The 25,558-nt window shown below is 40.7% G+C and overlaps 1 protein-coding gene across 3 annotated transcripts in view; it reads right to left on the bottom strand.

Annotated features, from left to right (window-relative positions):
* The window catches only part of LOC104591149 (mitogen-activated protein kinase kinase kinase 5-like), a 47,082-nt gene that overhangs the window by 12,770 nt on the left and 8,754 nt on the right, over positions 1-25,558 (bottom strand). For all 3 annotated transcript variants that reach the window (XM_010249952.3, XM_010249947.3, XM_010249939.3), the window contains exons 4-8: positions 13,772-13,834; positions 13,144-13,307; positions 5,971-6,046; positions 4,926-4,985; positions 4,718-4,843 (exon numbers count right to left, since the gene is read on the bottom strand). In XM_010249952.3, the coding sequence (XP_010248254.1) occupies positions 4,718-4,843; positions 4,926-4,985; positions 5,971-6,046; positions 13,144-13,307; positions 13,772-13,834 (489 nt within the window). The remainder of the gene's footprint in view (positions 1-4,717; positions 4,844-4,925; positions 4,986-5,970; positions 6,047-13,143; positions 13,308-13,771; positions 13,835-25,558) is intronic.

The raw sequence follows: 25,558 nt of genomic DNA on the forward strand, positions 1-25,558 counted from the left end.
ACCACACTATATGAGGACCACTCCCCCTTCAAATCACACTTAAAACAGCATAAACCCTAACACACTACAATCTGAAATCCCACCATACGATCTGAAACATACTTCTTATTTGATTCATAACAAAAATATGCATAGAAATCTCTTACCTCATCACTCGAAAAACAAACCACCCACTGCACCACACGAATCAACCCTCTTCTCTTCATCGATTAGGGGAGGGCTTCTTAGAAACCACAGCAACCGACCATGAACAACACAACTAGATGCATAGAGACCTCCAAGGGAAGAGGGCGACCACTCCTTTTCAGCCCTTTCCCTTATCTCCAATCGATGGCAGAGAAATCAAGAGAAAACCCTAGACTGAGTGTGCAGAAAATAGAAATCTGGGCAGATTCGAGTTGCTTAGTTGAGCTCTGATATCATATTATGATTTGGCCTTCCCTTGAGTTCTGGTTCGAATGAGAGAACAATTACCTCTCCCATTCGGCCAGACATGTTTTATATTACTAACATAATGGAAAAGATACATGTGCCCTTACTTGAGGGACACTAGTTCTAATATAATACCAATCTTTTAGCTGTTAACAACTTAACTAAATCCATGAACTGTAGCATAACCTTTTTTCCTACCCATTATGTTTTTCAGGACCTGAAATCTCAAAGGATGATTGGGAGTGGCCATGAGGCGAATTGAATACTTGTTGGACACACCTGATAGGAGTCTTGGACCACCTCATGGAGTAGCCTTGGAGTCAATTTTGTCAAAGTTGGTTGATAGAGTCATGTTATGTCATTTCCAATTTGGTCATTTACCTTTTTCTGCTTTGAGTCATTTGTTTCCCAATATGTTTAAGGAAGTGTCTTTATCGAGTCTTCATTGTGAGTCTTGTGAATTTGCAAAGCATTGTAGACAATCTTATTCAGCAAGCAATAAAAGACCTATTTCTCCTTTTCATATTGAGCACTCTGATGTGTGGGGACCATATCATTTGCCTACTATGGGGGGTTATAAGGACTTTATCCTTTTTATTGATGATTATTCTCGTTACACTTGGATTTATCTCATGAAATCTCGGGAAGAATTACCGACTATTGTGCAAAAACTTCATGAACTTATCCTTACCCAGTTTAACACCCAGGTCAAAATATTATGTTCTGATAGTGCTAAGGAATATTTTGAAAAGAACCTCTCATCCTATTTTCAGACTTTTGGGGTTATTCATCAAAGTTCTTGTTCCTACACTCCACAACAGAATGGAGTGGCAGAAAGGAAGAATCGTCATGTGGTTGAGGTTGCTAGATCCATCCTTTTTGCATCTCATGTTCCTATTAAATTTTGGGGAGATGATGTCCTTACTGCTACCTTTTTTATTAATCATACGCCTTCCCGAGTTTTGGGTTTCAAAACCCCATTTAACCTTCTCTTTCCGAATGAGGATCTTTTCTCTCTTCCTCTCCAAGTTTTTGGTTGCACCTGCTATGTACATGCTCATAGCCATCAAAGGCAAGTAAGTGTATTTTTCTAGGATATGCCTCCATACAGAAGGGATATTTCTGTTTTGCTCCGGTTAGTGGCACCCGCTTTGTCTCTCGGGATGTCACATTTGCTGAGTCTACTCCTTTCTTTAGTATTTCTCCCAAGGCGGAGCAATTTTAGGAGCCCTTTGCTATTGTCTCCAGTTGTTCCTCTTCTTGTTCCTTTTGAGTCCTTTGTTGAGTTATCCTCTCCTCCCACTGTGTCTACCTCAAGTGTTCCTGCTCCTCCTCCTCCACCTCATTGTCCTATAATTCCCTCACATCCTGTTCCCCAAAGGTGGTACCAAAGACACAGATTCAGGCATTGGAAAGTTGTTTCTACTCCTGCAAAAGAGCCTCTTGCTCCTCCCATCATTACTAAAGTAGCAGGTCAGCCTTCCTCTGACCCATCTACTTCCTTCCCAGACCTTAATCTTCCTATTGCCTTTCGCAAAGGCAAGCGAAAGTGTACAACACATTGTATCTCTAAACAATTGTCTTGTAGCCTTCTATCCCCTACCTATTACTCTTTTCTTGCTTCTGTCTCTTCCCATGTGATACCCAAGTGTGTACCAGAAGCCCTATCTAAACCTGAATGGAGGGATGCTATGAAGGCTGAACTAAATGCTTTGCATAAGAACCATTCCTGTGATATTGTGGATTTGCCAGAAGGGAAGGAACCAGTAAGCTGTAAATGGGTATTTACCATTAAATACCATTTTGATGGCACTAATGAGAGGTTTAAGGCCCGATTGGTTGCTAAAGGCTACACTCAGTTCAAGTTTTGTTGTCTCTAGTTGCTACTTTTGATTGGCCTCTCCACCAATTTTATGTTAAAAATGCCTTCTTGAATGGAGACCTACATGAAGAGGTCTATATGTCTTTGCCTCCGAGGGTGTATGGAAAGGAAATGCAAGGGAAGGTGTGTAAACTGCAAAAATCCATTTATGGCCTCAAACAGTCTCCTCGGGCTTTGTTTGAGAGATTCAGGGCTGCTCTTGTCTCCTTTGGTTACATACAAACTCAATCTGACCATACCTTGTTTTTGAAAAGAAGTAACTCTTTGGTGACTTTTCTGATTGTTTATGTTGATGACATTGTGGTCACGGGTAATGACACCCAAGAAGTGAGTAAACTCAAAAGGTTTCTTAACTTTGAATTTGAGATCAAGGATTTAGGAGATCTCAGGTATTTCTTGGGAATTGAAGTTGCTAGGTCTAAGGATGGTATCTTCATTTTCTCAATGCAAGTATGTTCTTGACATCCTTGCAGAGACTGGTAAACTTGGTGCTAAACCGGCCTCCACCCCTATAGATCCCAATCATAAGCTTTCTGTTACTAATGGTGAACTTTTGTTTGGTAGGGGAGTGTTTTAGAGACTGCTTGGGAAATTGTTATATCTCTGCATGACTCGATCAGATATTTCCTATCCAGTGAGTGTTATTAATCAATTTATGCATTCTCCTAGAGATACACATTTAGCTATTGCAGAAAGAATTTTGTGTTACTTGAAAGGTACTTCAGGGAAAGGTATTCTATTTGCCAAGCATGAACACATGAAGCTGGAGGCATACACTGATGTTGATTGGGCTGGATGTATTAATGATAGAAGATCCACCTCGGGATAGTGTGCTTTGGTGGCAGGGAGCATTGTCTCATGGAAGAGTAAAAAACAGTCTGTAGTTGCCAGATCATCTACTAAAGCAGAGTACATGGTGTGTCCGAATTACTGTGGCTACAATCACTTTTAGAAGAGTTGGGGGTTGACTATGAAAAGCCAATGATGCTCTGTTGTGACAACCAGGCAGCTATCAACATTGCACATAATCCCGTTCAACATGACAAAACTAAGCACATCAAGGTTGATAAACATTTTATACGGGAAAGAGTTGCCTCAGGGGAAGTTTGCTTGCCATTTATCTCTTCAGAAGAGCAGTTGGCTGATGTTTTGACCAAGGGATATCCAAGAGGGAAGATGACACACTATATAAGCAAGATGGGCATGATTGACATCTACGCTCAACTTGAGGGGGAGTGTAGAGAGACTGAGCCGAATGGGCCCTAGTATCTATTCTTTTATTTTTTGTTGTGTGTTATTTATTTGTTTGTTAATGGGCTTGTCTTTATGAGCCTGTTGCTTCTTTATAAGTTTATTTTAAGTTCTTGCTTAGCTGGCCACCCACTTAAGGGCATACTTGTAATTAACTTAGATAGTGAAGATTAACAAAAGGATTAGAGAGGGGAGAGAGGAGATTATCGAACTCTTCTTCTTCTTCCTCTTCTTTTCTCCATCTTCCTTTGTACTGCTATCTTATACCTTTCTTTCACTTTTCTCTCTAATTTTAATCAAGTTTATATCAGTTTTAGAGGACTGATTTTCTTCTTTAGCAAAGTAGTTGACTTTCAGACCCCTAAACTGACTGTTCATAGAAGCCCATTTCAAAAGAATTCTTTCAAAAATTTCTTTAACTAATACTGCAAAGCCCCAATATTTATTACAATTTAGAACTGGACCATAATGAAAGTACAGTCTGCCAGCAATACTTCCTCTCCTGAGACTCCTCTTGCAATGGTGCCTATCTCACCAATGAAACAAGGAGAAGCCAGGCTTCAATTCGATGGGATATCCCAAGGCAACAGCCCTTCAATTATTGGAAGAGCATTTCTCAAACCTGATCACTTAGCGACTCCATTTGATATGCAGAATTTAGAAGGTGATTGTTTTTGAAAAAAAAAAAAAAAAACTACTTATGGGATCTGAGATTGCAAAACAAACAAATGTTGCCTTGCTTGTGGTGGAAGGGGACTCTGCAAATGCATTAGGTAGAGCTAAGGATTAGAGAGACACTAAATGAAAATTCAGTGGTTGTCAGAGGGATTAGGTAATCAGTGGTGTATGCATAAGCTAGATCAGGGCATGGAAAAGATCTTTTTGTATAGCAACATCTCTTTATCTACCTTTTATGCATGTGTATGTGTATGTTGGAGGTTAGATGCTATTGCACATTTTGTACATTGATGAGCATCCACCCATGTGTACCTCATTTTTTTTATACACGAGTATAAAAAATACCACCCTTTCTCCCTATTAAACTGGATTGTATTATTAATAGAAAACTCTTTTGCATCATAGCCACATCTGAAATTTTTCAGCCCATGACAAAGAATGCATATTGCATAGTGGTTTAAATTGTATTCTCACCCCCTCAAGCTCACTCCAAGGAGGCTTGCCATTCAGCATCTCAATAACAGTACAGCCCAAACTCCAAATGTCAACAGCATAAGCAAGATCACTATTTGTATCTTTCTTCATCATAGAATGTATGACCTGTATCAAAGGAAACAAGTGTCAGAGCAAGGGAGATATGAACTATCTTCAGTATTTTTAAAGAAACAGCCACAGAAGATACCTCTGGGGCCATCCAGTAGGGACTTCCCTTCAAAGAGAGCTGAGCTGCATGTCCATCAAGCTAAATAACAAAACAAATAAAAAAACTATTAGGCAAAAAAGAAAAAGAAACTTACATCACAAATTTGACTTGAAGAAAAAAATAAAGATCATAACAACAACTTCACAGAAAGGGTAACACCTAAAGTTTCACAATCTCAGATATCAATATGATTCAGTGTTGCAAAATAACTTTAATTAGGAGTCCCAAAGAAATCCATTCACTTCAGATCAGTTGATGGTTAGGCAGAACCTTAATATTGTATCTGTCCCTAAGACTGTTTGTTTGAGAAATTTGCACTGGTGTAAATGCATGGGAGTGCAAATGGACTGAATGTATCTAGTTTATTTTTGCCTCAGATTTGGCATTACCTTGTTTGTTTGTGAGAAGTAAATTAGGAAGTAAAATGAGGTTGTCTCCATTTAATATAAAAGAGAATGGAGAGGAGAAAGGTTATTTATAGGAGTATGACAGGAAGCAAAATGAGGTGGTCCCCATTGCCCACCATATATGAGAGAAAGAAGCTTTTACAAATTCTGTCAGTTTTTTATGCAAAATATGCACTGCCAATAAGTGCAAATGAGATAAAAGGTGCAAATCATAGTCAAAAATAAATGGATACAAAACTGAACCGGATACAAAATTTTTATCATCATCATCCATGCCTTATCCCAACTATATGGGGTCAGATACAAAATTTTTATCCAGTTCAGATTTGCATTGCAAACAAACAGAACATAAGGAAAAAAGAAAAGAACTTTAGTTAATTCAAACTAACAGACCATTCAAGTAGTATCCATGCACAGACTATTATATAGATATGTGACCAAAGATCCCAACCACTGCTATAGCTTTTGACACCAAAAAGGACAAAACTAACAAACATCAAAACACTACTAGTAGGAAGTAATAAAAGAATGTTTCATAAGTCAGCTACCAATCAAGAAAAACAAGGAAATGCATTAAATATATGAACTATTAGATGTTTCAGAAATTTAAAACTTACATGTTTTGCCATCCCAAAATCAGCAAGCTTGACAACACCAGATGCATCAACAAGCAAATTTGCCCCTTTGATGTCCCTAAAATATACACATTAAATTTTGCATATTAAAATGTGTCCAGAAAACAAACAATATAATCACAAAATTCAAAACATAACACAGAAAGGGAAGCACAAGTTTTCTATGGCATTTCATAGAAACAGATTGACAACAAGTCTATAAACTTCCAAACCCCTTACCCTTTTCTACTACCAAAACCAAACGGTTGCCTTCTTTAGCATCCACATAATCACATGAGCCATACAACTACAGGTACCCCACATATGCTTATCCATTTGGACAATGCTCTGTTTTTCAATAAGTTGCAACATCTAGGTTTTATTGAGGAAGAAAACAAGAAGAAGAGAAGAGAAGATAAGGAGAGAAAGAAAGTTTCGAATGGAGAAGAGAGCGTTACTGTTCACTCTCTCAAACTTGAGATTTTATACTATTGAGAGAAATTACAAGTAAGCCCTCATATGGCCGCCCAAATACAGAAGAACAAAAAAGACAAAAATACCCTTGCACCCAATCAATCTAAACACTCCCCCTCAAGCTGACCATATATGTCAATCATGCCCAGCTTGTCTAAGTTCTTGGCAAACTTTGGATGATGAAGGCCTTTAGTGAGACAATCAGCTAGTTGGTCTTCTGACCTTACAAAGGATAGGCAAATCTCTCCACTTGTTATCCTCTCTCTGATGAAAGTTCTATCCACTTCAATATGTTTTGTATGGTCATGTTGCACAGGATTGTGGGCAATGTTTATGGCTGCTTGATTGTCGCAATAGGGTTTCATTGGAGTATCGGCTTGGATGCCTATCTCGATCGATAAGGTCTTCAACTAGAGTAACTCTGACACTCTATGGGCCATTGCCCTACTAGATCGAGCAACAACTGATTGTTTCTTGCTTTTCCATGAAACAACATTACTTCCAACTAAGGCAGAGCAACCAGATGTAGATCATCTATCATCAATAGACCTTGTCTAGCCTGCATCTGTGTAGGCCTCAACCTTTAGATGCCCATGGTTGGAGTACAACATCCCTTAATCAGGATATCCCTTCAAATATGTTAGGATTCTATTAACAACCTTCATGTGGGAGGTTCTGGGGTCATGCATATATTGGCTAACCACCCCAACTGCATTAATATATTAGGTCTAGTCAAACAAGGATAAAGAAGACGGCTAACCACTCTCTAAAAGACCCCATTGTCTAGAAAAACATCTCCTTCAGTAGTACTTAACTTGTGATTGGGAGATTGGAGTTTCTGCAAGCTTGCATTCCAATTTCACAACTTCATGGAGCAAATCAAGAACATACTTTCTTTGAGAGTGGAAGATTCTCTTCTTGGATCTTGCAACTTCAATTACAAGAAAGTACTTGAGATCACCGAGATCCTTAATCTCAAATTCTGAAGCAAGAAAGGACTTTAACTTAGAGATACCTAAGATGCCATCCTCAATCACAATAATGTCATCAACATATACTATCAACATAGTCAATTGACCATTGAATTGAACTTCCTTATGAACAAGGTGTGATCAACCTAAGACTAAGAGAATCCAATCTTCAAAACAGAATTTCTAAATTTGTCAAACCAGGCCCTAGGGGATTGCTTGAGGCCATACAAAGATTTCTTCAGACGATAAACTTTCCCTTCACTGTTAGGGAAGCTTACCCAAAGAGGTAAGTCTATATACACTTCTTGTAGGTCCCCATTAAGAAATGCATTCTTTACATCCATCTGATATAAAAGCCATGAAAAATGGGTAGCAAGTGACATATTCACACAAATAGAATTCATCTTAGTAACAGGAGCAAAGGTTTCTAAATAGTCGATGCCAAAGGTTTGGGTATATCCTTTGGCCACAAGGCAAGCTTTATACCTTCCAATAAAACCATCAGCTCTGTGCTTAATAGTGTATACCCACTTACACCCAACAAGAACTTTATCCTTGGGACAAGGCACAATCTCCCAAGTTTGGTTCTTTATCATGGCCTCCATCTCTTGGTTCATAACTTCCTTCCAATGAGGAGACTGCACTACTTTTGTAACATTGCGAGGAATAGAAACAGAGGAGATGGCAGAAATATAGGCATAATAGGAGGGTGAGAAAGCATCATAGGACACATAATTAGTAATGGGATACTTGATACATGTTTTCTTTCCCTTTCGAAGGCCAATAAGAAGATCAAGATCAGGGTCAACAATAGAAGTACCAAGAGGTTCAAGATTACCCGTCCAGGGATTAGATTGTGGTGGGCATTCAACTTCAAGAGCCACCCTCTTATTGCGCTTGATGAAGAATTGCTGCCAGGATCGAGGCCGACACATAGGAGGTGGAGGAGGAGGGGAAAGAATGCCCTCATTTCAAGGATGAGAGGAATAAGAACTAGTAGACACAGAAATAGGAACAGGAAGGCAAAATGGAGTTTGATCTTCATTGGCAATCTCCCCCTGAAGAGGCGAACGGGATAACTGAAAAAATGATGAGGACTCAAGGAAGGTAACATCCTTTGAAACATACATCCGACCAAATTGAGGATCAAAACATCTATAACCTTTCTGAACAAGAGAGTAACCAAGGAAGACACATTTAATTGACTTAGGATCTTTATGTCTTGAAGGACTCGTATCATTAACAAAACAGACACATCTGAAGAACCTGAGTGGTAAACTGAAGGTGGGTCCATTAGGAAGAAGAAGTTGGTGAGGGGACCGAATAATTAGCACCTTTGATGGTAGCCGGTTAATAACACAACAGTCTCGACAACATCTCCCCAAAAACAAATAGGAACACGAGTCTGGAACAGTAACCCACGAGCAACTTCAACCCCATGTGTATTCTTCCTCTCAGCAACCCCATTTTGTTGTGGAGTATGACTATATGAGCTCTGTTGAATGGTGCCCCGTTCTTCAAGAAACACACAAAGGTGAAGTACTCCTTTGCATTGTCAGATCTTATTATCTTAATTCTTTTCTCAAACTGGGTTGTCACCATATTCGTGAAATTTTGAACAATCATAGGAACTTCATCACGTTGTTTCATCAAGTAGAGCCATGTATATTGAGTGTAGTCATCAATGAAGAGAATGAAGTATCTATACCACCCATGCACAGAATGGTATATAGACCCCAAACATCAGTATGAATTAAATGGAATGCAACATTACTTCTTCTATTACTCGCAAAATATGTGGTTTTACATTGTTTGGATAAATGACAAATTTCACATTAAGGATTAAAATTGGACACTTAACTGAACAAATTTGGAAACAAAAGTTTTACAGACTTAAAAGACATACGACCAAGACGACAAAGCCACAATTGCAAAAGACTCAATTTCTCATTAGAACAGGACTCATCATGGCTCAACAATCCATATTTTGAAGCTTCATCAAAAAGGTAAATTCCATCGATTTCATGCCCACTTCCAATCATTTTCCTCGTGCTCAGATCCTAAAAAACACAATGGGTAGGAAAAATGATTATAGAACAATTATAGGACTTGGTAAGAGAACCGACAGATAATAAGTTTTTATGCAATTGAGGAACATGAAGAACAGATCCAAGGGAAAGGTTATGGGTAAGTTTTGACTTCTCCCTAACCCGAGATAGGGGTTTGAGATCCATCTGCAACAGTAATCTTGCCCCTCCCAGGGGTTATCTTATATTAAGTAGTGTGAAGGCCTACCAGTCATATGGGCACTAGCCCCTGAGTCAACAATCCATGGGTTGGAGGTGGAACAAGCAAGTACAGTACCTATGTTAGCATATGCACTAGATGGATTACCAGAACCAGATGAGGGGGATGCCGCACCCTTTTCCAAGTGCAATAGAAGACTCCAAAGTTTATCCATCATGTCAGAGGATTCATGAGATTGAATGGTCACATCAAAAGACTGACCCTTGTTACCAATTGTGGTCAAATGAGCATTGCTTTTCCTTTCAGTTTTAAGCTTGTCCAGTTTCAATTGAGGATTGAGTTTCCAACATCTTTCCTTAGTATGCCTTGGCTTCTTGACATATTCACAGATGACATCATTAGACTTCTCAGTAGTAGGATGCTTACTGCCAATTGGCCTAGGCTTAAAGGACACAAAGGTAGAGTGTTCAATCACAGAGGGTTGCATCATGGCTGCCCTTCTACTTTCTTTCCCTTGCACAAGAGAGTAAGTAGTAGCTAGAGATACAATGCCCGCACTCAAGATATGTTGCCTAGCGAAATTAAACTCTAGATTCAAGCCAACCAAAAAGTCAAAGACCCTATTATCCTCAATGTATTTCCTGTACTACTTGGCATCTATAGGATCCTTTCACTCGAAAGATTTCAAATGGTTCATTTCTTCCTAAAGAGATTGTAGAGAGGGGAAATAGATAGCCATTGTTCCCTTCCCCTGGCGCACACTACAAGCTCCTCTCCTAAGTTGATATACTGTAGTAGTATTGTTAACCTGTGAGTAAGTGGTGCCAACCCTGTCCCAAATATATTTATCAGTCGAGAGAAACATGTAGTTACAAGCAATGCAAGGTTGCATTGAACAGACCAGCCAAGACATTACCATTGAGTTATATTGTTCCCACTTTGCAAACTTAAGGTCTTCAATTTTCGGCTTCACCTCCTTGCTTGTAATGAAGTTTTACAGTGGTTATCAATTTATCATACCACTGGAAAGTTGGTCCCATCAAGTTTTACAGTGGTTATCAATTTATCATACCACTGGAAACATCAACATTTCCAGGAAACACATTGGTACCTATCTATACATCTTTTGGTGATTCCATACCTCACAAACAACTATTTTGACAACCAAGGAGCACCCCAACACCCAACCAAAATACAAACAAACCCAAAAGGAAGGGTCAAACTCAGTTAAAGGCTAGAAAAGGGGCTAAAAAGCTAATAGGCGATAAAATAGAGGGAGAAGAAAAACTCCCAAAAATTTTTTAAGGTTCAGAAAAATACAAGGCCAGTTCCCATCATTCCCAAAATATAAAATGACCTAGAAGAACCAGGTTTTGCAGAATAAAAACCCATCAAATAAGAGAAACAAGCCTCTAAACCAGATCTGGAATTTCTGCGATTTTTCACTTGAAAAATCCACAACAAATCATAGAAGCAATAAACCACAACGAGACATATACCAAAATTTATCTAAAGTTAGGGAAAATCAAACCATACAATTTTAAGAGATTTTTGTCGCCACCTGTATGGACTACTGATATCATCCGATGGCAGTCTGACGTCAGCAACTCACCCTCCGAACAAAAACCAGTAGAGAAAGACTCTCCCACGACCTTCTAGTTGCTCTAACCAAGTTGCAATATCTAGGTTTTATTGAGAAAGAAAACAAGAAAAAGAAGAGGAGAAGAGAAGAGAAGAAGAAAGGAGGTTTTGAATGGAGATGAGAAAGTTATTGTTTTTTTTTATTTTTTGAGATTTTATACTATTGAGAGAAATTACAAGTAATCCCTCATATGGGTGCCCAAAAACAAAAGAACAAAAAAGACAAGAATACCCTAGCACCCAAACAATCTCAACACAGTATAAAATAGAATTCATGTTTTTGGATTTCATTGCTTCAATCTTCTTTTGTTTCTTCACACCACGGTCATCTTCTAGAAAGCTCTTATGACAGGTATAAGTTGATTACTTTTAATTTTTCTTTTCTTATTTGGAGTTTAATGGGATGTTTTCTTTTGGATTTTCAATCCCCTAACATTCCATGTTTCACAATTAGTAAATGAAAGAAGAAACCACATTTATTTTGTTTTCTTCTAATCAAAACCCTTGGTTATTGGTGAGATCCCTTTCTGTATCTCTTTCCTACACTTTTAGATGCATTTTCATTCCTTCTAACTTATTCTTCAATTTGATACTAATACAGAAAGGATGAAACAAGACCAAAGTTCAAACTTCAAAGGTAGCAGAAATACAGAGTACCGGAAAAGCAATTTTAAGAGATATGCAGGATACACATTGATACGGTGGAAAATTAAGATACACATGGATATGCTAGGGAAACTCAAATAAATCCCAAAAAAAGACATCAATAACACTACATCCAAGTCTTAGAATATTATAAATGAGGTATATAAGCATAAGAAAAACATACTTTGATAGTTTATGTAAAGTGTGGACAGTGAATTATTAGGATACACTTGGAAATGTTGAAAATTCTGTCTGGTTCTTGGCTACAGAAGCAAAACTTTCTGTAGAAGGTGCTAAAGAAGAATGGGAGAGGAGATATGTGATAACTTCAAAAAAAAGAATCCCCAGTTTGGGAACATAATTTGAAAGATGTGACAGAGAAGCTTGCAATAAACAGAGTGGTTCTCTTTAAACCTTTTGCAGGGGATAAAGCTCTGTTGGATGTCGGAAGTTTGGTTTTGGAAGTTTCAAATGTTGAGACAGAGAGGGTGTAGTGGAGTTAAACAGGTGGTGCCCCCTGTCAAATGAGATTCCGACCTTCGGTGGTGCCTTCATCCTCAACTTATGTGGTCTGCCTTTCCATTTATGGAAGGAAACCATTTTTCATAAATGTGCTCTTGCATTGGGAGGTCTGATGTTGGCTTTCAACGTCAAGAACCTGAGTGCTGCAAAGTTAAAAGTGGTCGGAGTTTTGCCGGATCAGATACCAAGATTGTTAAAATCTGAAGGTGTGTGGTATAAGGTGTGGCTCGCTTCGGAAGTTGAAGCGTCTTTCTGGGAAGGGAGGAGAAAGGAAAACGATGAAGGTGAGGTGGACAGTTGGGTGACATGTGGCGGGGCGGTGTTGGCCAAGAGGAATGGCTTGGAGGATAGGCGCCACGTGGAGTCGAATAGGTCAAAGAGGGTTCTAAACAGGTATCTTGAAGTGGAATCCCAATTGCTGATGGGGAGAAAAAGAGCTGCTACATGATATTTTCTTGGATTAAATTTTCTAATTTTTGTAATAGTAGAAACATAATATTTGTTCTTAAATGGGTGGTATACATATGTTGTAAAATACTGATAAAAAGAATAGTTGCGAATGAATTTAAACATCTATAATTGATGATACCTCTTTCTTTTTGTTATCAAATGCTATCCTTTATTTATCATAACTGAAAAAAAAAATTAAAAGAATATCAAGCATAGGATCATGTACCTATGGATTGTCTTTTTGCTATGCAAGTAGGCCAACCCAGAGAGAATATGGCGGGTAAAGTTACGAACAACAGATTCTGTAATTGCTCCACAATGCTCACGGATGAATTTATTAATTGAACCAGGAAAAACATACTCCAAATATATGTAGAAACGTTCTTCAATCTGCATCCATTAAGCAGTAGCCTGCAAATTAGTTAACTTTTCAAATGGTGTAGAGAACATTAATGTGGTCCCCACTATGATATTTATGTGGTCCCTACTGTGTTTGTTTATTTATGATGGTAGTTAGTTTCAGTCAGCAGTTATTTCAGTTGGTAGTTATTATGGCTTTTATTATTTCTTTTGCCATGTAAGCAGTAGAGGTAATTCAGCCCTTTTACTCTGTATTTGATTATTAATATAAATAGTTGAGTGGGGCGACAATCCTAGTCGACACACTCTTTCTGAATTCCTCTCTTCGTGTTCTCCTTCTCTTCTTCTCCTCTTCTTCTCTCCTCAATCTGTTTTCTTTGTTTATTACACATTATACCTAGGATCGATTGCAGTCCTATTCGACTACTAATGGTATAATGGAATTAAAAGACTGAAAAAACATGGAAATAACACCAAACTGGAGAAGTACTCACTATTTCACTACCATAAAATTGCACTATATTTGGATGCTTTAATTGGCTAAGAACTTTAATTTCCTGCAATGATAAAACGAATATAAATAACCAGTAGATATATTCTTAGATCAAATCAAATATAATGCTAAAACATTCTGAAACCTACATGAATGCATGTACATGTATTATCAATCTAGATGAAGCATAAGGAGATGGATGGGATAGGCCTATGACTATTACATTAATGATGATGATGATGATGATTTACAAGCATGGGAGTCGTGGGATGGTTCAGCATAAAATTATGAGAACTTGTAAATATAGATAAATACCATAAGTGAAGTTTGGAAGTTGGCAGCTGAACTAAATGTCACCTTCCATTGGACATATCAGAGTGCCAATTCCATGGTGGGTGCCTTGGCTCAACAGGGAGCCCACAGGCATCAATTATTTTGGGAGCAAACAGAATTGGGGAGTAAGTTGTAAACAGACCTTAAAAACAAGGGGTAGGCAGGTAGCTAGTCAACAAAAAATGGATGCTTGGCACATTTCTGCCGAATAAAATTCTTTTAAAGATCTAATAAAAATTTGATTGTTCATTGATCAACAAAAGAAGCCAGGAGCGGGCCGAGCGGCCCAAGGACAAGAAAATGGGCTCCTGTTTATAAATTATGAAGTGGAAAATACAATCAACTCAGCAGAGAAGGACACAAAAACAACCCATTCCTCGTTACAACCCCTTCCTAAGGTTTAAGCAGCTGATTTGATGGATCTTGGAACCAACTTGAAGGGATTCAATCTGAAGACCAGAAACCATGCCTCTTTCATATGATAAAGAAAGTCTCATAAGGCCACTGAACAAGTCTCCAATCCATTCTATCACAACCTAAGAATCTGCTTTAATGATAAGGCTCTCAGACCTTAGAGGAAAAAAGGAAGCTTCTAGATCAACTTTACCAACCTACTTAATATAAGAGACGATGATTATGCCATTACCATCTCAAAACACTTTAACGAAACCTGCAAGGAACTACGTTATACAACAAGCAACCATCAAAGTTCAACTTCTCCTCAATTGGACTATCTCTTACTCAACACGTTATAGTCTACGCTGTGCTTAATCAATATCATCTGATGTATGGTGATATTACAGAGAAGCATAGTTATTAAGGCATCACTTAGGTGACAAGGCCTTTTTTGTGGTTTGGGGGGAAGGGGGCAAGGCAGAGGCACACCTAAGGAATCTCACATGAGGCACTAACCTAGAGCATAAGCTATCCTCCTAGGTTCCAAAAACTGCAAAGAGCACCTTTTGTCATGTATTTTTGTGGTCTGTACAGAATTTGATCTAGGTGTATCCGAACATATCAACTTCTAAAAAAACAACTGAAGGGGAAAAACTAAGGGTTTACGTATAGGTTTTCACATAAAACAAGGTCTTAGAAGGGCTTTAGCAGTCACAAGTCCAGTGCATGCTTTAGCATCTGCTCAGAACTATTCTCCCAGTAACATCTAATTGTAAGTTGCAACGGACTAAATAAATTACAATTACAATGTGGCCATTGACCCAAGATAATGCAATAGCAAATAATTGCATGGACATGGACATTGGAGTTGAATTCTACGTGTGTCAAAGAATCTGACTTCGCAAGATGAGAATTTGGGAGCTGATTTGTGGAAGATATTGGATGGAGTTCGAGTAGCTAAGGGGGAGGCCGACAGAATTTGGGAGCTGATTTGTACAATGGAGGAAAAAAAAAAGGAAGGACTCTTAGAAAGATGCTGTAGCCAAAATAAGTGTGAGCAGGGTAAATATCTTCCTCAGACATTGGCTGGAAAGGATGGAGAAAAGAAAAAGGATGATTGTTGTATTAGGAAGGGGGGGGGGGGAAGGAACAAATAAGAAAAACATATCTGAAGTGGAAAGGCTAATTTCAGACATTGAGGGGGATTTAGAATTCAGTGGTAGAGGGGATAGGAGGAAGGGCCTAAAATGAGGAGACTATGGCCTTTTCATGGGTTTTTTGCTATTTTGTCTCGATGAAATTTATTAGCTGGAATGTAAGAGGGTTAGGGAGTGCAAGAAAGAGAAGGGTGATCAAAGACCTACTCCGAAGGGAAAAACCCGATATTGTGTTGTTACAAGAATCCAAAATGATGGAATTAGATGGGAGATGGGTGAGGAGTTTTTGGAGATCTAGAGGTTGAGGTTGGAGCTTGTCTCCTTCTTGGGGAGCCTCGGGGGGGGATCGTAACACTGTGGAGGGAGGATGTGGTGGAAGTAGTGGAAGAATTGATAGGCAGATTCTCAGTTTCCATTAAGTGTAAGAATGTAGAGAATGGGTGTGTATGGATCTTAACCAATGTTTATGGCCCTAATTCCTATAGAGAGAGGAATGAGATGTGGGAGGAACTATATGCAATCAAGGGGCTATGGGATGGTCCTTGGTGCCTGGGCGGGGATTTTAATGTCATTAGATTCTCTTATGAAACCAGTAATCCCCAACAGGTAATTTCAACAAGCATGAGGAAATTTAATGGTTTTATTGAAGAATGTGAACTGAAAGAAATACCTCTACTGCAAGCCAGTTACACTTGGTCCAACCTTCAGGAAACCCCTTTTGTGTTCGAAGCTAGACAGATTCTTATTTAACCTTGCCTGGGAGAATAGTTTGGAAAACTTAGTTGCTAGAGCGTTACCCAGGGTCACCTCCGATCACTGTCCTATCCAAATAGGTACTGAGTCATTTTCTATAGGACCCAAACCTTTTAGATTCGAAAATTTGTGGCTCACCCATCCAGATTTTGTGAAAAAAGTGAAGGAATAGTGAGGTGAGGAGGAGAGGGGGGGTAAGATGGAAGGGGATCAAGTTCCATAAGAAATTAAAAAGGCTGAGAGCCAAAATAAAAGAGTGGAATAGAGATCAGTTTGGTAGAATTGAGGAGAAAAAACTGTGCCTAATTTCTCGCATAAAGAACTTGGATGTAAAGGAATCTCAAAATGGGCTGACCGAGGAGGACAGAGTGTTAAGGAGACAATTGAAAAAGGATTTGGAAGAGGTGTTCTTGAGGGAAGAAATCAGTTGGAGACAAAAATCTAGACACAAGTGGATTAAGGAAGGCGATGGGAACACTAGATTCTTCCATGATTTGGCAAATGGGAGATGAAGAAAGAATCTTGTGACCAAGCTAGAGATAGGAGAGGAGGTAATTACCAACCAGGATGACATAGCCAAAAAATCTGTGGACCACTTCAAATCGATTTATAGAAAACCTTTGAGTGAGAGAGTAGTCATGGAAAGGGTGGATTGGCCAAGAATTGATGACGGAGTGGCAAGGTGGCTGGAAAGGGATTTCGAGGAAGAAGAGATTAAGAAAGTTGTCTTTCTAATGGATAGATCCAAGGCTCCGGGTCCAGATGGCTTTACAATGGGCTTTCATCAAGACTGTTGGGAGGTGGTGAAAGAGGATTTAGTTGAAGTCTTTAAGGAATTTGCAGGCAATCACACTATAAGCCCTGGAATTAATGCCACCTTTTTGGCCCTGATACCTAAGAAGATTGATGCCAACCACCCAAAAGATTTTAGGCCTATTAGTCTGGTGACAAGCATCTATAAAATTCTGGTTAAAGTGCTCTCATTGAGGATCAAAATAGTCCTCCCTTCTATCATTAGTGAAACACAGGGGGCTTTCATTCAAGGGCGACAAATAACAGATCAGATCTTAATTGCGAATGAGTGTGTGGAGGAAATGAAAAGGTCTAGTAAGAGAGGATTCATTTGTAAATTGGATCTTGAAAAGGCCTATGATTTGGTGGACTGGGAGTTTCTATTAGAGGTTATGCATAACTGTGGGTTTGGGGACAAGTGGTGTAATTGGATCTTTGGGTGTATCAGTACTTGTCACTACTCTATTCTGGTAAATGGTATGGTGAGGGACTTTTTTCTAGCTTGCAGGGGTGTCAGGCAAGGCTGACAGCGAAGATGCCATTAGGGGTTGGAGAATAGGGAGACACCAAGTTCCCGTCACCCACCTTCAGTTTGCAGATGACCTAATGATCTTTTGTGAAGGAGGTCTTAGCGAAAAGGTAGCAAACCTAAAGGAGCTAATAAAAGGTTTTAAAAGTATCTCTAATTTGAGAATAAATCTGAAAAAGAGCTGCATAGCGGGTATAAATCTGGAGGTAGGGGAGGTCGAAGCTATTGCGGAGTGTCTTGAGTGTTCCACCTCTGCTTGGCCTATGTCATATTTAGGGCTTCCTTTAGGGGCAAATCCTAGGGAGAGTAGATTTTGGACCCCAGTGATAGAAAAGTTTGAGAAGAGATTAGCCTCATGGAAGAGGAATTATATCTCTTTAGGAGGGAGAATTACCCTAATAAGAGCTACCTTGGCTAACTTACCTACCTATTATTTGTCTGTTTTTAGGATACCAGTTAGGGAAGCTAGGAAACTGGAGAAGTTGATGAGAGATTTCTTATGGGAGCCGGGACAAGAAAAAAAGGATCACTTGGTTTGTGTGCAGAAGTAAAGAAGAGGGGGGTTTGGGACTTGGGAGGGTAACTAGAAAAAATCAAACTCTATTAGGGAAATGGTTGTGGCGATGGCCTTTGGAAAGAGAGAGATTGTGGCATGAGGTGGTGGGAAGCATTCATGGGAGGTCAGAGAATGGATGGGATGCTGGTGTATCAAGGCAAGCTAACCTAGCAGCACCTTGGAAGGCTATTCACAACATCCTTCCTCAATTCCTCAATTTTATCAGGTATGAAGTTTGTTCTGGCAACTCTGTCCATTTTTGGGAGGATATTTGGGTAGGAAACACACCGTTAAAGGATTTGTTCCCTTCGCTATTTTCTATTGCTTTGTACAAAAAAGAGGTGGTCTCAAAATTTGTCTCACCTTTGGGAACACCCTTAGATCCTACTTGAGATTTTGGGTTTCGTAGAGGACTTAGGGATGATGAAATTGATTCTCTTTCTGCTTTGCTTGGTTGTCTTAATCAGGTTTGTTTGGATCCCTCCAAGCCAGATAAGAGGGTTTGGACTCCTAGACCCAATGGAACCTTCACTTGTGCTTTTTTTTTATCAATAACATCAACTTCATTAAATTAAGAGAATAGAGGGAAAAGAATACAAAGGGAGATAAAATAACTTAGCACCCCAAAAAACAGAAAACACAGGGAATGCAAAGAAAATTAAAAACTAGTCCAAAAAACAGCCTCCCTATTCACTCCTTGCTTGGCCAACCCATTCGCAAATGAATTGGCACTCCTCTTCACCCAGCTGTACTAAATCTCAATGTCCCTACCCAGCCATAAGAACTGTTTTTTCTCATTGTTAAAGTTCCACAAACCACTGTCCTCTATCTTCAACCAATTAACCACCACCTTCGAGTCACCTTCCAGAATCAAACGGCTAATATTTAGATCTTTTGCTCTTCGAATTCCTTCAAGCGCTGCAAGGATCTCAGCCCTAAGAGAGTCACCTTCTCCAATAGGGCCAGAGAATAAAGCAGTAACAATCCCTTCCTCATTCCTGAAGACTCCTCCAATCCTAGAGGGCCCTGGATTCCTTACACTGCTGCCATCAAAATTCAGCTTTATAAAGCCCGAGGGGGGAGGGGACCAGGACGGACAAAGAGTCCTCTTGCATCTAGCAATGAAAGCAATCTCTTTCCAGTTTCTTAGTAAGTCATCCATAGGACAATCTGAAAACAACTCCAAAGATTTTAGCCAGTGGACCGCTCTTATGAGGATTCGATCTAACAAATCTTCCAAAGTTTTTTCCTTGTCAGAAAATATGTGTGAGTTTCTTTCTTCCCACAAAGACCAGCAAACTGCTGCCCTAATACACCTCCACATAGTCTTCCCTCGCTTCTTAGGCCAACTGAAAAAAGAAGGAGAAAACAAACCTTGGACAGTCTCCAGAGGATACCAAGAACGCCCAAAGCGGGAGAAAACCCACTCCCAAACAGATTTAGCAACCTTACAAGAGACCATGAGGTGGTAGCCAGATTCCCCATCAGCTTTACAAAGAGCACATCTATTAGGAAGTAGACAATAGTTGGGTCTCTTTCTTTGGAGTAAGTCTAAAGTGTTGATTCTTTCCAGGAAAATTTCCCAACAAAAAAACCCCACCCAAGGAGGAATAGGTCTGCTCCAAATTTCCTTAACTGGAAAGGACAACCCCAGAGGGGTAGGAGGTTGAGTTAAGGTTTCAAAGAAAGAAGCACAAGAAAAGGTACCAGAGCTAGAAAGGGTCCAAAATCTGGTGTCTTCCTTTGTAGGGTTTAGGAAGACACCCTCAAGGGAGGCTAGCAGAGCTACCAGGCTATCCAAGTCCGTATCCCTAATTGCCCTACGCAGGCCAAGGTTCCAACCAAAGCCCGAAGTGGAAGCTGAAGGGACTAAGAAGGAAGAAATGGGTTCATTTTTCAAGTCTGAAAGAGCATACAAGGAAGGAAACTTGTCTTTCAGAGGAGAATCCCCGACCCAAAGATGTTCCCAGAAATTTATTCGGTTACCAGAGTTTAGACCATACCTGATCCAAGGGGAGAAAACTGGAAGCAGATTGTGGATGGATTTCCAAGGAGAAGCAGCTAAAGCCCTTGCCAAGATTCCAGGATCCCAGCCATTGTCTTCCAGCCCATGAATGCTAGCCACAATCTTAGTCCACAATTTATCCCTTTCCAAAGAGAACCTCCACAACCACTTCCCCAGAAGAGCCATGTTCCTTTTCTTGAAATTACCAATCCCAAGACCTCCTTGTGTTTTACACCTAGAGACCACCTCCCAACTCACCCTATGATCTCTCTTCTCCTCTCCAGGCTCCCAGAAAAAGTTCCTTATTAATTTTTCCAAAAGATTTGAAACCTTTGAGGGGATCTTAAACACTGACAGAAAGTAAACAGGGAGGTTGGCTAAGGTAGATCTAATGAGAGAGACTCTTCCACCTAAAGAAAGATAACTCCTCTTCCAAGCCGCTAGCCTCTTCTCAAACCTCTCCACTACCAGAGCCCAAAAGCTAACACTCTTAGGATTATCTCCTAAAGGGAGGCCCAAATGAGTCAGAGGCCAAACCGTAAAAGCACAACCTAGCTCGTCTACAGATTCCCTTAGATCTCTTTCGTTCACATTCACTCCCGCCACACAACTCTTGTCAAAGTTTACCTTTAGGTTAGATATCTGCTTAAAAAGTTGTATTGTCAGCTTTAGATTCCGGATCCAACTGAGGTTCCCTCCTTCACAGAAAAGGATAGTATCATCTGCAAATTGTAGAAGAGTCGAGGGAACCTCCTCCCTTCCTACTCTCCACCCTCTTATCAGATTCCTCGAGTCTGCTCTATGGATTAATCGCCCAAACACATCAATAATAAGGGTGAAAAGAAAAGGGGAAAGAGGATCTCCTTGTCTTAGACCTCTCAATGCCGGAAAGAAGTCAACCACATCCCGTTCACCAGGATAGAATAATGGCAAGTACTAACACAGCGCCAGATCCACTTGCACCACCTGTCACCAAAACCAAAACTCCTCAACACCTCCATCAAGAAAGACCAATCAACCAAGTCGAAAGCCTTCTCCAAATCCAATTTGCAGACCACTCCCTTCTTCTTTGACTTTCTAAAGCTCTCCAAGCTCTCATTTGCAATGAGGATCTTATTGGTGATCTGTCTTCCCTCCACAAAAGCACTTTGGTTGGGTGCAATAATAGAGGGGAGCACCTTCTTTATCCTGAGAGACAGCACCTTTGCAATGATTTTGTACAAGCTAGTCACCAGACTGATAGGTCTAAAATCTTTTGGTTGAGAAGCATCTTTCTTCTTTGGGACTAAGGCAATGAAAGTTGAGTTCAAGCCCGGGTTTATTACTCCCCTCCTGTGGAACTCCTCAAAGACCGAAGCAAGATTATTCTCCAAAATATACCAGCAATCCTAGTAAAAGGCCATTGTGAACCCATCTGGACCCGGAGCTTTTGTCCTATCCATAGAGAATACTGCTTCCTTTACCTCCTCCATATCGAACCTTTTTTCTAGCCACTCTCTCTTCTCTGCACTTAGAGTCGGCCAATCCAAACCCTCCAACCATACTCTCTCATTCAAAGGCCTTCTAAAAATAGATTTGAAGCGGTTTACTAGGGCCTCTGCAATTTCAGCCGGGTGAGACAATACTGCTCCATCAACTTCCAAGTTAGAGATGTAGTTCTTCTTTCTCCTTCCATCTGCCACTGAATGGAAAAACCTTGTGTTTCTGTCTCCCTCCTTTAGCCACTTACACCTAGATTTTTGCCTCCAACTGATTTCCTCCTTGATCAGGATGTTCTCCATCTGCCTCCTTAAAACCCATCTCAACTTCCTTTCTTCCTCTCCAAAGGGGCCTCTCTCTTCCTTCAGGTCCAAATCCTCGATTTGCTCCACCAGAACTTGCTTTCTCTCTTCTAATCTTCCAAACTCCAGCCTATTCCACTCCTTTAATTGAGATTTTAGGTATTGGAGTTTCTTGTGAACCTCATTCCCTCCCAATCAACTACCGGATTAGCTTGCTCCCACCACTCTCTGATTTTCTCAGTAAAACCCGGATGAGACAACCACATATTTTCAAACTTGAAAGGGGTAGGCCCTACTCCTCTTAATTCCTCCTTGACCAAAACTATTGGCCAGTGGTCTGAAGTAAGTCTAGGGAGAGCCCTAGAAGTAATATTGCCCCAATGTTCCTCCCAATCTGTTGAGAACAAAAATCTGTCCAACTTAGAGCAAATTGGTCGAGATTGAAGGTTGGACCAAGTGAAGTTATTATTTAGGAAAGGAAGTTCTTTGAGATTAAAAGAGTCCACAAATTGGTTGAACTTCCTCATGCTTGTTGTCACTCTCTGTCTGGGGTTGTTGGTTTCCTCCATAAATCTCACTACATTAAAGTCCCCTCCCACACACCAGGGTCCATCCCAAAGGCCTCTAATGTCACTCAATTCTTCCCATAATTTCTCCCTTTGCCTATAGTCATTGGGGCCATACACATTTGTTAGTACCCATTCATACCCATCGGCCACCTGTTTGAACTTCAGGGAGACAGAGTGATCTCCAATTAGCTCCTCCACACCTAAGAGTATCTCTTCTTTCCACATGGTCACAATCCCTCCCGAGGAACCCCACGAAGGAGTAGCCACCCACTTAATACCTCTAGAACTCCACACACTCCTTGCCCATCTGCAATCAAAACCCATTCTTTTGGACTCCTGAAGCATAACCACATCCGGATTAAAATTCTTAATTACCTCTTTGATTGTTGCTCTCTTCCTAATGCTGCCCAACCCCCTCACATTCCAACTTAGGATTCTCATTGAAAACTATAAGCTTTAACCCTAACTCCTCCAAGAACTATTTAGACCCTTTTCTTCCAATCCCTTTCACTTTGAACTTCTTGTCCCCCTCAATATCTTTTTTTAATCTCTCCACTTCACTCAGCCTTCTAAACTTCATCTTGTTGTCTTCTTTATTTTGCATGTAGGCTTTTAGATCATTCGGGTTCTTCAGCTTGCACCCCAACTTTTTCACAAATTCTGCAACTGACTCTTCCCCAAAAGTTTCCTCTTTTTCTAAAGAAGCACTCTGCTCACTCCTAAGAAGCTTCTTGTTCCTTCTCACATTACCTCCAACCACAGCCCTATCTGTCCCCTCCAGGCTCCCTCTCTGCAAGTCCTTCCTTTCCACTTCACCCAAGAGGCTTTCTAAGATTTCCCAAATTATTGTCTCTCTGCAAGTTTCCTCACCCACTTCCCCCCCTTGTAGACTCACTGTGGCTTTCAAACCAAGGGCTTCCGACTCTTGGTTGGGAAGAGAATCTGGTACAAGAGATATAGAGCGCTCATCAGTATCCAAAACTGAATTGACAGAGTTGAGGGATTTACCTGAGGTAGAGAAGTGAGGAGAGAGCAAAGGCGAAGGAGAGGTAGTCACTTTCTTTTTTGAGAAAATAGAGCACTCTGTCTCCCAGAGATGGAGGAGGGAAATCCCTGTCGTTGTATTAACACAAAGACCCCTTTCTGTACTCAAGTATGTACCTCTCTGTGAAGTACCCTTGTTCTGCTCTGAGAAGACCCGAGCAACCTCCTTTTCGGCCTCTTGCAAAGCACTAGAACTGAGGGGGGGCTCAGCCAGTATTGGGTTAAAATCAAACACCCGCTCCTCCCCCTCCACCTTTCCTTCCCCCACCGAATCCCCGAAGAACAAACAGTCCAGGCTAAATGAATCCATGTTCTAACCTTTAGAAAGAGCTTCAACTGCCGCACTGCCTAAACTCCCACAGGCATCTGAATTTTCATCATGATCAGAATCTGAACCGCAGCTCAACCAACCTTGATCAGCCTCTTCTTTCTCTTATGGTCTGTCTCTCGAATAACGCGGGTTCGGGCGATCAGAAATGCTGAGATTTTGCTCGTCGTCGGCTGCCCGTCGGACCCAGCACAGAAGCCGGCGTTCTCCAACCTTGTTCGCTGACTTCGCCCCTCCACAGTCGAGAGGGTGAGACTTAGACGATGATAGATGAAAGTTGTCATCTATCATCGCCCCATGCCTGCCCCGCCCCACGTGATGACTTAAGTTGTCACGTGGGCTTTTAAAACTGAAAGAATGCTCAACCACTGGCCCGACTGGCTCAACCTTTCTTAAAGCCGGTTCGGAGAGAGACTTAGAGCACAAACGGCTCTTTCCCAACTTAGCCACGTCAGCAAAGGACGGGCCACCCTCTTTAAACAACCCCTCTTCAAAAAAATTTGAAAAAGAAGCCTTAATAGGAAGGCTTCGAGACTTGGGGCGCCCCTGCCACTGTTCCCCTTCCTCTGTAAATCGCCCACACACAACAGGCTTTCCCGCCAGCCCCTAAAGGCCACGTGTACACCCCCCTGCGAACTCGCCAGTTCCTTCAACCTCTAGTCGTCTTCCCCAAAGCAAGGCTTCAACTTCTGAAGCTAACCAGACCTTGTACCAAGCACCTTCTGAGAGAAATTCGAAGAACCGCGACAAGTTCTCCGGTTTGATCCCAGCAACCTTAAGTTCCACCGCTCTCAAGTTTCCTAAGTTAGCCTCCAACAGAACTCCACCCAACGCTCTAGTAATATTCCCCAGAATAAGATCATTCCAAAGGTTGAAGGGAAGACCGAGAAGTTTAATCAAAAAACTGTCGGCTCTGGGTTCAACTTCATTGCAATCTGGAGCCCAGTTCTGGACCTTAAACAAACTTCCTTCTACAAGGAAAGAACTGAAGAACAGATTCTTATCTCCAATATCTAGTAAGGCTTTCTTTTCAGCAAAAGGCAGCAACATTACATCTTCCTCTAATCCCAACCTCTCTGCTAAATCTTCTAAAACTTTCATCCAATCTTCTATCACCCTTTCTGCCACTAAGACCACCCTTCCACTGCTACTCGTCGGAGAACAGACGAGCTGGACACCAAGACTTCAGGGTAAAGCTTTGGGCGGGGCACAGAACAAACCTTCGAGCCAGGGGCTTCTTCTACTCTACCTTCAACCTCCAAGAGAAAAGCCTGAAGATTAGAAGCAAAAGAAGCCCACCCTCTCTGCTTCAGGCCTTCTGGAATACACATCACTTGCTTTTTGTTATTACCAAAGAGTTCGGTGACCATTATGAACCACCCTTTTCCATTCCTTTTTAGCACAGATTCGAACCTCTTGTTCTCACAGGTCATCGAGTTTCTCCAACCTTCTTCCCGAAAGGAATTTACAGCTCCATCTACAAAACCTTTCAACCACACACAGGCCTCCTCTGGTAGGAGAATCGACGCCCTGCTCCCTTCTCTG

Source organism: Nelumbo nucifera, chromosome 6, assembly GCF_055504915.1.
Source record: "Nelumbo nucifera cultivar China Antique chromosome 6, China Antique-T2T, whole genome shotgun sequence".
Lineage (NCBI taxonomy): Eukaryota > Viridiplantae > Streptophyta > Magnoliopsida > Proteales > Nelumbonaceae > Nelumbo > Nelumbo nucifera.